Consider the following 11,439-nt stretch of genomic DNA (forward strand, 5'->3'; position numbering starts at 1 on the left):
GTTGTTGGACACCAGAACTTATACACCTGGTGTCTAGGGAATAATCTTTCCTGGACCAAGAACTTCCCATTTGAAACGATAAGGATTGCAGTTGTGGGTGATTGTCTGGGTGGAGCAGACTGGGAGGCTGGAGCAGACTGGGAGGCTGGTAGGCTGACCTGGGCTGGAGCAGACTGGGAGGCTGGTAGGCTGACCTGGGCTGGAGCAGACTGGGAGGCTGGTAGGCTGACCTGGGCTGGAGCAGACTGGGAGGCTGGTTGGCTGACCTGGGCTGGAGCAGACTGGGAGGCTGGTTGGCTGACCTGGGCTGGAGCAGACTGGGAGGCTGGTAGGCTGACCTGGGCTGGAGAAGACTGGGAGGCTGGTTGGCTGACCTGGGCTGGAGCAGACTGGGAGGCTGGTAGGCTGACCTGGGCTGGAGAAGACTGGGAGGCTGGTTGGCTGACCTGGGCTGGAGCAGACTGGGAGGCTGGTAGGCTGACCTGGGCTGGAGAAGACTGGGAGGCTGGTTGGCTGACCTGGGCTGGAGCAGACTGGGAGGCTGGTAGGTTGACCTGGGCTGGAGCAGACTGGGAGGCTGGTAGGTTGACCTGGGCTGGAGCAGTATGGGAGTCTGGTGTAGTGTCATCAGGCTGTGTGGTGGAGGCCATGCTGGTTATGCTGGTCTCAGGTTTTGCCTGTGTTGTACCAAGCTGGTGGACATGTTCTCTAGATGCAGAGGACTAGCTGTTGGTTGAGGGTGTCAATGTACCTCTCTCTCTGCTCTAGCTCCTCTCTTGTTGTGCTCAGATGTATCGGAGGTCATCATTTGTCTGACTCAGTGTGTCCATTCTGCTTTCTAATTTAGCAGTAGATGCTCTGCTCTCCTCCCTGAACTGTTTAATCTCTTATTTTAGTTTCTGGACTTTTAGTTTCTGGACTTTTAGTTTCTCTCTCTCTCTCTCTCTCTCTCTCTCTCTCTCTCTCTCTCTCTCTCTCTCTCTCTCTCTCTCTCTCTCTCTCTCTCTCTCTCTCTCTCTCGCTCTCTCTCCCTTCCTATCTATCTATCTATCTATCTATCTATCTATCTATCTATCTATCTATCTATCTATCTATCTATCTATCTATCTATCTATCTATCTATCTATCTATCTATCTATCTATCTATCTATCTATCTATCTATCTATCTATCTATCTATCTATCTATCTGTCTGTCTGTCTGTCTGTCTGTCTGAGAAAGACACACACACACACACACACACACACACACACACACACAGGTGTTCATCACTAATTATAACAGGATATTATTAGTCTCGGCTAGTTTCTGGAAAAGAAGTGCAGGGGATAAACAATGTTCAGTCCCAGGGGATCAGCAATGTTCAGTCCCAGGGGATCAGCAATGTTCAGTCTCAGGGGATCAGCAATGTTCAGTCCCAGGGGATCAGCAATGTTCAGTCCCAGGGGATCAGCAATGTTAAGTCCCAGGGGATCAGCAATGTTCAGTCCCAGTTGAGTTTTTTCCAAGCCAGCCGAACAAGGCCTGCCTGTGGTGCCGTTCATGTACAAGTGTTTAAACTAGTGAGAGAGACTGTTTTTTAATGGATTTTTCCTTCATGTATTTCAGGCCTTTTATTTCACTGTCTGAGATTTTTTTACTCACGCCAGCCTTGCACAGCTGATGTTCTTACTAGTTACTACACGTGTGCGCACACACACACACACTCCTCACTAACTCATCCATTCACACATAGCTACACACACCCCTCCCCTCATCCAGAGTGTATATAAAAGCTGTATTGAATTACACCTTGGCCAGCAATGACAAATCGTCCTTTCAGAGCCTGGAAGAATGTCTACTGCCCCTGTCAGAGGATAGAGGAGAACAAAGTGAATTGTCCTCTGGCCTGCGTTCAACTGCTGTCGTAATTGCAAATAAATTCAGAGGAGGTTTTCAGCAGCAGCAGCGTTGGAGATTTATTTATTTACCACCCTCTTCCTCTGGTTGCGATAGTGCCTGAGCTGGCTGAGCTGGCTGGGCTGGCTGGCTGGGCTGGGCTGGCTGGGCTGGCTGGACTGGCTGGAATGGCTGGGCTGGCTGGGCTGGCTGGCTGGCTGGGCTGGCTGGGCTGGCTGGAATGGCTGGTCTGGCTGGGCTTGCTGGCTGGCTGGAATGGCTGGACTGGCTGGGCTGGCTGGGCTGGCTGGCTGGGCTGGCTGGCTGGCTGGGCTGGCTGGCTGGCTGGGCTGGCTGGCTGGGCTGGCTGGAATGGCTGGTCTGGCTGGGCTTGCTGGCTGGCTGGAATGGCTGGACTGGCTGGGCTGGCTGGGCTGGCTGGCTGGGCTGGCTGGGCTGGCTGGGCTGGCTGGGCTGGCTGGGCTGGCTGGCTGGCTGGCTGGGCTGGCTGGCTGGGCTGGCTGGAATGGCTGGTCTGGCTGGGCTTGCTGGCTGGCTGGAATGGCTGGACTGGCTGGGCTGGCTGGGCTGGCTGGCTGGGCTGGCTGGCTGGCTGGGCTGGCTGGCTGGGCTGGCTGGGCTGGGCTGGCTGGACTGGCTGGAATGGCTGGGCTGGCTGGGCTGGCTGGGCTGGCTGGCTGGCTGGGCTGGCTGGCTGGGCTGGCTGGAATGGCTGGTCTGGCTGGGCTTGCTGGCTGGCTGGAATGGCTGGACTGGCTGGGCTGGCAGGGCTGGCTGGCTGGGCTGGCTGGCTGGCTGGGCTGGCTGGCTGGGCTGGCTGGCTGGAATGGCTGGGCTGGCTGGCTGGAATGGCTGGCTGGCTGGCTGGGATTATGGGCATCAGGGACCCCTGAGACAGCTGGGGCCTCTCTCTCTCTCTCTTCCTGAGATGAGCCCCAGTCTACTCCAGCCCAGTATTCATAAAAGCCCTGCCTGCTTCTCTGATCACAGCCACTTCCTCCCTGTGGATCAGCTACAGGAACCGTCTCTCTGACCAGGGAGCAAAACTAGCCACAGATCATGTGTGTCAACTAATTCAATTTGGTTGCTATCAGTTCTTTTAGGAGCATGTATGTATGTGTGATTGTGTACTGTATGTACAGTGGGGGAAAAAAGTATTTAGTCAGCCACCAATTGTGCAAGTTCTCCCACTTAAAAAGATGAGAGAGGCCTGTAATTTCCATTATAGGTACACGTCAACTATGACAGACAAATTGAGGAAAGAAAATCCAGAAAATCACATTGTAGGATTTTTTATGAATTTATTTGCAAATTATGGTGGAAAATAAGTATTTGGTCACCTACAAACAAGCAAGATTTCTGGCTCTCACAGACCTGTAACTTCTTCTTTAAGAGGCTCCTCTGTCCTCCACTCGTTACCTGTATTAATGGCACCTGTTTGAACTTGTTATCTGTATAAAAGACACCTGTCCACAACCTCAAACAGTCACACTCCAAACTCCACTATGGCCAAGACCAAAGAGCTGTCAAAGGACACCAGAAACAAAATGGTAGACCTGCACCAGGCTGGGAAGACTGAATCTGCAATAGGTAAGCAGCTTGGTTTGAAGAAATCAACTGTGGGAGCAATTATTAGGAAATGGAAGACATACAAGACCACTGATAATCTCCCTCGATCTGGGGGCTCCACGCAAGATCTCACCCCGTGGGGTCAAAATGATCACAAGAACGGTGAGCAAAATCCCAGAACCACACGGGGGGACCTAGTGAATGACCTGCAGAGAGCTGGGACCAAAGTAACAAAGCCTACCATCAGTAACACACTACGCCGCCAGGGACTCAAATCCTGCAGTGCCAGACGTGTCCCCCTGCTTAAGCCAGTACATGTCCAGGCCCGTCTGAAGTTTGCAAGAGTGCATTTGGATGATCCAGAAGAGGATTGGGAGAATGTCATATGGTCAGATGAAACCAAAATAGAACTTTTTGGTAAAAACTCAACTCGGTCGTGTTTGGAGGACAAAGAATGCTGAGTTGCATCCAAAGAACACCATACCTACTGTGAAGCATGGGGGTGGAAACATCATGCTTTGGGGCTGTTTTTCTGCAAAGGGACCAGGACGACTGATCCGTGTAAATGAAAGAATGAATGGGGCCATGTATCGTGAGATTTTGAGTGAAAACCTCCTTCCATCAGCAAGGGCATTGAAGATGAAACGTGGCTGGGTCTTTCAGCATGACAATGATCCCAAACACACCGCCCGGCAACGAAGGAGTGGCTTCGTAAGAAGCATTTCAAGGTCCTGGAGTGGCCTAGCCAGTCTCCAGATCTCAACCCCATAGAAAATCTTTGGAGGGAGTTGAAAGTCTGTGTTGCCCAGCGACAGCCCCAAAACATCACTGCTCTAGAGGAGATCTGCATGGAGGAATGGGCCAAAATACCAGCAACAGTGTGTGAAAACCTTGTGAAGACTTACAGAAAACGTTTGACCTGTGTCATTGCCAACAAAGGGTATATAACAAAGTATTGAGAAACTTTTGTTATTGACCAAATACTTATTTTCCACCATAATTTGCAAATAAATTCATTAAAAATCATACAATGTGATTTTCTGGTTTTCTTTTTCTCATTTTGTCTGTCATAGTTGACGTGTACCTATGATGAAAATTACAGGCCTCTCTCATCTTTTTAAGTGGGAGAACTTGCACAATTGGTGGCTGACTAAATACTTTTTTTCCCCACTGTATGTGTGTTATGTGTGTGAGTGTTATGTATGTGTGATTGTGTGTGTATGCGCATGTGTATTGCTTTGGCTCTATGACAATGAGAGGGAGGTATGTGAGAAATTCGCTGCTGCTCGGGGGGTATAGTGTGTGTGTGTGTGTGTGTGTGTGTGTGTGTGTGTGTGTGTGTGTGTGCGTGTGTGTGTGTGTGTGTGGTTGTGTGTGTGTCTGGGAGCGGGAGAGGTGCTTCACAGCTGGCCTGACAGGACACAGATCCACACAAAGCTGGCGTGCCTCACTATAGTAGCCCTTCATTACTGATATCCTATTGCCCTTTCTCACAACTCACTCACCCTTCATATGTCTGTCTCCCTCATGGCTTTCTCTCAGACAAAGCACCACAGAATGAGAGAGAAAGAGAGAGAGAGACAGGGTGAGAGAGAGAGGGGAGGAGAGACCGAGAGATGTAGAGAGGGAGGGAAAATAGTGTTCTGCATCAGTAACAGCTGTAGAGGTTAAAGAACAGTGGTGTAAGAGATAGCAGCAGGTAAGCATTAAGTTATTGAAGTATTGGAGCAGTTTGCCAAATTGCCTGTAGAAAGGTGCAGCACGCTCATTGATGGCTATAAGAAGCATTTGTCAGCAGTTATCTTGGCCAAAGTCTGTACAACCAAGTACTAACCCAATAATTTTGTCAATGGCATATGTTTTTATTTTCTAAATTAAAACTGTAAACTTAAGTTTCCCGAAAATGTAGCTCTGCAATATTGAAAATCCAATAACAAGGTGTGGAAACCAAAAGTTGCTTTTCAATTTCAACGTATTTGAGAAGAAATACGCAATTATATATTAAAAGTGCAAGGGTGCCAATATACAGTTTTTGGACGCAACTGTATGATGATGGGTAGTGTAATAAGCTGTTATAGTCCATCCTCCCTGAAATGTGAACAAATGGAAAAGTATGGATTGTGGATGGTGATGTTTGCATTGGTAAGGGATGAGATGATTTTAATATTGAGCTTTTCGCCTACCATGTATTTGACATGAGTTTGCCTGTTATGAATATTTTAAGATCTTAATGGAAAATCCTTCTCGACTTAACAGCTTATATCCAGTGAAAAGGAGCTATTCTTTTTATTTATTTTTTGTCTCTTTTTTTTTGCAGACGCTCCTATTTTTTCATACTGGTCCCCCGTGGGAATCGAACCCACAACCCTGGCGTTGCAAACGCAATGCTCTACCAACTGAGCTACACGGGCTTATTACATTTTGACCTATTACAAATGTAGATCTAATATACTGTCCAGACCAGTATGTAGTGGCGATTCCCTATGAAAAGCCACTGGCACAGGAGAGAGCTGTCCATAACACGTCAACAAAAATAACCCTTGGCAGACAACATACACATAATCTGGCCAAAACGGCTCCTACACAGTATATGGAAAATGTATGCACTCACTAACTGTAAGTCGCTCTGGATAAGAGCGTCTGCTAAATGACTAAAATGTCAACGTAAAAAAATATATGGCCTCTGTGGGCAGGGCAAGTTTTGTTTTCTGTTCCTCCTATGTAATGTTGTTTTTACAGCTGCATAAGGCATCACGCGAAGGTTGGACATACCACATGGGTTATTAAACATCATACCACATGGGTTATTCAACATCAAGGGTTATTCAACATCATGGGTTAGTCAACATAATACAACATCATACCAGATGGGTTATTAAACATCATGGGTTAGTCAACATCATACAACATGGGTTTTCAACATTATACCACATAGGTTATTCACCATGATACAACATGGGTTATTTAATATCATACATCATGGGTTATTCAAAATCATGGGTTATTCAACATCATACATCATGGGTTATTCAATATCATACATCATGGTGTTGTTCAACATTATAAACTGGGTGATTCGAGCCATGAATGCTGACTGGCTGACAGCCGTGGTATATAAAAACATAGATTTTTACTGCTCTAATTACGTTGGTAACCAGTTTATAATAGCAATAAGGCACCTCGGGGGTTTGTGGTATATGGCCAATACATCACGGCTAAGGGCTGTATCCAGGCACTCCGCGTTGTGTCGTGGATAAGAACAGCCCTTAGCCGTGGTATGTTGGCCATATACAGTGCATTCGGAAAGTATTCAGACCCATTGACTCCCCAGTCTGAGGTCCTGAGCGCTCTGGAGCAGGTTTTCATCAATCTCTCTGTACTTTGCTCCGTTCATCTTTCCCTCGATCCTGACTAGTCTCCCAGTCCCTACCACTGAAAAATATCCCCACAGCATGATGCTGCCACCACCATGCTTCACCGTAGGGATGGTGCCAGGTTTCCTCCAGACGTGACGCTTTGCATTCAGGCCAAAGAGTTCAATCTTGGTTTCATCAGACCAGAGAATCTCGTTTCTCATGATCTGAGAGTCCATTAGGTGCCTTTTGGCAAACTCCAAGCGGGCTGTCATGTGCCTTTTACTGAGGAGTGGCTTCTGTCTGGCCACTCTACCATAATGGCCTAATTGGTGGAGTGCTGCAGAGATGGTTGTCCTTCTGGAAGGTTCTCCCATCTCCAGAGAGGAACTATGGAGCTCCGTCAGAGTGACCATTGGGTTCTTGGTCACCTCCCTGACCAAGGCCCTTCTCCCCCGATTGCTCAGTTTGGCCGGGCGGCCAGCTCTAGGAAGAGTCTTGGTGGTTCCAAACTTCTTCCATTGATGGAGGCCACTGTGTTCTTGGGGACCTTCAGAAATGTTTAGGTACCCTTCCCCAGATCTGTGCCTCGACACAATCCTGTCTCTGAGCTCTATGGACAATTCCTTCAACCACATGGCTTGGTTTTTGCTCTGACATGCACTGTCAACTGTGGGACCTCATATACACTACCGGTCAAAAGTTTTAGAACACCTACTCATTTAAGGGTTTTTCTTTATTTTCTACATTGTAGAATAATAGTGAATGCATAAAAACTAATAACACATATGGAATCATGTAGTAACCAAAAAAGTGTTAAACAAATCAAAATATATTTTATATTTGAGATTCTTCAAATTGCCATCCTTTGCCTTGATGACAGCTTTGCACACTCTTGGCATTCTCTCAACCAGCTTCACCTGGAATGCTTTTCCAACAGTCTTGAAGGAGTTCCCACATACGCTGAGCACTTGTTGGCTGCTTTTCCTTCACTCTGCGGTCCAACTCATCCCAAACCATCTCAATTTGGTTGAGGTCGGGAGATTGTGGAGACCAGGTAATCTGATGCAGCACTCCATCATTCTCCTTCTTGGTCAAATAGCCCTTACACAGCCTGGAGGTGTGTTGGGTCATTGTCCTGTTGAAAAACAAATGATAGTCCCACTAAGCCCAAACCAGATGGGATGGCGTATCGCTGCAGAATGCTGTGGTAGCCATGCTGGTTAAGTGTGCCTTGAATTCTAAATAAATCACAGACAGTGTCACCAGCAAAGCACCCTCACACCATAACACCTCCTCCTCCATGCTTTACGGTGGGAAATACATAATGCGGAGATCATCCGTTCACCCACACCGCGTCTCAAAAATCTCAAATTTGGACTCCAGACCAAAGGACACATTTCCACCGGTCTAATGTCCATTGCTCGTGTTTCTTGGCCCAAGCAGGTCTCTTCTTCTTATTGGTGTCCTTTAGTTGTGGTTTCTTTGCAGCAATTCGACCATGAAGGCCTGATTCACACAGTCCGCTCTGAACAGTTGATGCTGAGATGTGTCTGTTACTTGAACTCTGTGAAGCACTTATTTGGGCTGCAATTTCTGAGGCTGGTAACTCTAATGAACTTATCCTCTGCAGCAGAGGTAACTCTGGGTCTTCCATTCCTGTGGCGGTCCTCATGAGAGCCAGTTTCGTCATAGCGCTTGACCGGTGTGTGCCTTTCCAAATCATGTCCAATCATTTGAATTGACCATAGGTGGACTCCAATCAAGTTGTAGAAACATCTCAAGGATGATCAATGGAAACAGGATGCACCTGAGCTACATTTCGAGTCTCATAGCAAAGGGTCCAAATACTTATGTAAATAAGGTATTTCTGTTTGTTATTTTTAATACATTTGCAAAGATTTCTAAACACCTGTTTTCACTTTGTAATTATGGGGTATTGTGTGTAGATTGATGAGGAAAAACATTAATTTAATCCATTTTAGAATAAGGCTGTAACAAAATGTGGAAAAAGTCAAGGGATCTGAATACTTTCTGAATGCACTTTACCACACCCACTCGTGGCTTATTGCTTAATCATACCACATGGGTTATTCACCATGATACAACATGGGTTATTCAACATCATACAACATGTGTTATTGAACATGAGTGACAATGTTTGTTCTAATAATTTGTATGTACACTCTTTCCTGTGTCTCTAATACTTCTCATTCTTCTCCCACTCCTCTCTGGTCTCCTGGTCTGTCTGTCGCCTGGTCTGTCTGTCTGTCTGTCTCCTGGTCTGTCTGTCTGTTTGTCTGTCTGTCTGTCTGTCTGTCTGTTTGTCTGTCTGTCTGTCTGTCTGTCTGTCTGTCTGTCTGTCTGTCTCCTGGTCTGTCTGTCTGTCTGTCTGTCGCCTGGTCTGTCTGTCTGTCTGTCTGTCTGTCTGTCTGTCTGTCTGTCTGTCTCCTTGTCTGTCTGTCTGTCTACTGGTCTGTCTGTCTGTCTGTCTGTCTCCTGGTCTATCTGTCTGTCTGTCTGTCTGTCTCCTGGTCTGTCTGTCTGTCTCCCTCCTGGTCTGTCTGTCTGTCTGTCTGTCTCCTGGTGTGTCTGTCTGTCTGTATGTCTGTCTGTCTCCTGGTTTGTCTGTCTGTCTGTCTCCTGGTCTGTCTGTCTGTCTGTCTGTCTGTCTGTCTGTCTGTCTGTCTCCTGGTCTGTCCGTCTGTCTGTCTGTCTGTCTGTCTTTCTGTCTGTCTCCTGGTCTGTATGTCTGTCTGTCTCCTGGTCTGCCTTTCTGTCTGTCTCCTGGTCTATCTATCTGTCTGTCTGTCTCCTGATCTGTCTGTCTGTATGTCTGTCTGTCTGTCTCCTGGTTTGTCTGTCTGTCTGTCTCCTGGTCTATCTGTCTGTCTGTCTGTCTCCTGGTCTGTCTGTCTGTCTGTCTTTCTGTCTGTCTCCTGGTCTGTATGTCTGTCTGTCTCCTGGTCTGTCTTTCTGTCTGTCTCCTGGTCTGTCTGTCTGACTGTCTTTCTCCTGGTCTGTCTTTCTGTCTGTCTCCTGGTCTGTCTGACTGTCTGTCTCCTGGTCTATCTATCTGTCTGTCTGTCTCCTGATCTGTCTGTCTGTCTGTCTGTCTGTCTGTCTGTCTGTCTGTCTGTCTGTCTGTCTGTCTGTCTGTCTGTCTGTCTGTCTCCTGGTCTGTCTGTCTATCTGTCTGTCTGTCTCCTGGTCTATCTGTCTGTCTGTCTCCTGGTCTATGTGTATGTCTGTCTGTCTCCTGGTCTGTCTTTCTGTCTGTCTCCTGGTCTGTCTGTCTGTCTCCTGGTTTGTCTGTTTGTCTGTCTCCTGGTCTGTCTGTCTGTCTGTCTCCTGGTCTATCTGTCTGTCTGTCTCCTGGTCTGTATGTCTGTCTCTTGGTCTGTCTTTCCGTCTGTCTCCTGGTCTGTCTGTCTGACTGTCTGTCTCCTGGTCTGTCTGTCTGTCTACTCGTCTGTCTCTCTCTCTCTGTCTGTCTGTCTGTCTCCTGGTCTGTCTGTCTGTCTGTTTTTATATCCTTGTCTGTCTGTCTCCTGGTCTATCTCTGTCTTAGATCTGGCAGATAACCTGGCTATGGATGACTTCACGTTCCATGACCAGTTGCTGACCCCTCAGCTCGCTACGGACAGGGCGGGACGGCCTTCTTCGTCTGCAGCTGTCCTGGTTCTGAGTCACCTGGATGGGTCTCTCCCTCTGACCCTCTCCCTCCTCCTGCTGCTGCTTGGACACCAGTGACCAGTAATCAGTGATCCATCCCTGCTTCTCACCCACAGCTTTCAGAAGAAGAAGAATTTATTAATCTATAAGAGACGGAAATGTGTCTTCTGCTGTAACCAACCACTCCTATATATATATATATATATATATATATATATATATATATAGTGCAGCCCTGGGGCTTACAGCAGACTGATTCTGAGATTCCACAAACACAGTCAGACATTGTTTTGACAGTATTAAGATGGCATTACTACTGAGGCCTCCCGTGCCTTCCATCTATCTCTCTCCTGTCTCCTCTCTCTTCACCCATCTATCTCTCTCCTCTCTCTTCACCCATATATCTCTCTCCTCTCTCCTCTCTCTTCACCCATCTATCTCTCTCCTCTCTCCACTCTCTCCACCCCTCTATCTCTCTCCTCTCTACTTTCTCCTCTCTCCTCTCTCTCCACCACTCTATCTCTCTCTCCTCTAACTTTCTCTCCTCTCTACTCTCTCTCCACCTCTCTTTCTCCTCTATCTCTCTCTCCTCTCTCGTCTTTCCTCTCTCCTATCTCCCCACCCCCTCTATCTCTCTCTCCTCTCTCCTCTAACTCTCTCTCCTCTCTCCTCTCTCTCCACCCCTCTATCTCTCTCCTCTCTCCTCTCTTCACCCATCTATCTCTCTCCTCTATCTCTCTCTCCTCTCTCTCTCTCCTCTCTCTCTCCTCTATCTCTCTCTCCTCTCTCATCTATCTCTCTCCTCTCTCCTCTCTCTTCACCCATCTATCTCTACTCTATCTCTCTCCTCTCTCTCTCTCTCTCTCTCTCTCTCTCTCTCTCTCTCTCTCTCTCTCTCTCTCTCTCTCTCTCTCTCTCTCGCTCCCCTCTATCTATCTCTCCTC

At 47.5% G+C, this 11,439-nt stretch overlaps 1 protein-coding gene across 1 annotated transcript in view; it reads left to right on the forward strand.

Moving 5' to 3' along the window:
* gpc3 (glypican 3) overlaps positions 1–10,573 on the forward strand; it is a 329,459-nt gene extending 318,886 nt beyond the window's left edge. The window contains exon 8 of the mRNA XM_045205789.1: positions 10,392–10,573. Within this exon, the coding sequence (XP_045061724.1) occupies positions 10,392–10,573 (182 nt within the window). The remainder of the gene's footprint in view (positions 1–10,391) is intronic.
* The last annotated feature ends 866 nt before the right edge of the window (positions 10,574–11,439 follow it).

Source organism: Coregonus clupeaformis, chromosome 2 (genome assembly GCF_020615455.1).
Source record: "Coregonus clupeaformis isolate EN_2021a chromosome 2, ASM2061545v1, whole genome shotgun sequence".
NCBI lineage: Eukaryota > Metazoa > Chordata > Actinopteri > Salmoniformes > Salmonidae > Coregonus > Coregonus clupeaformis.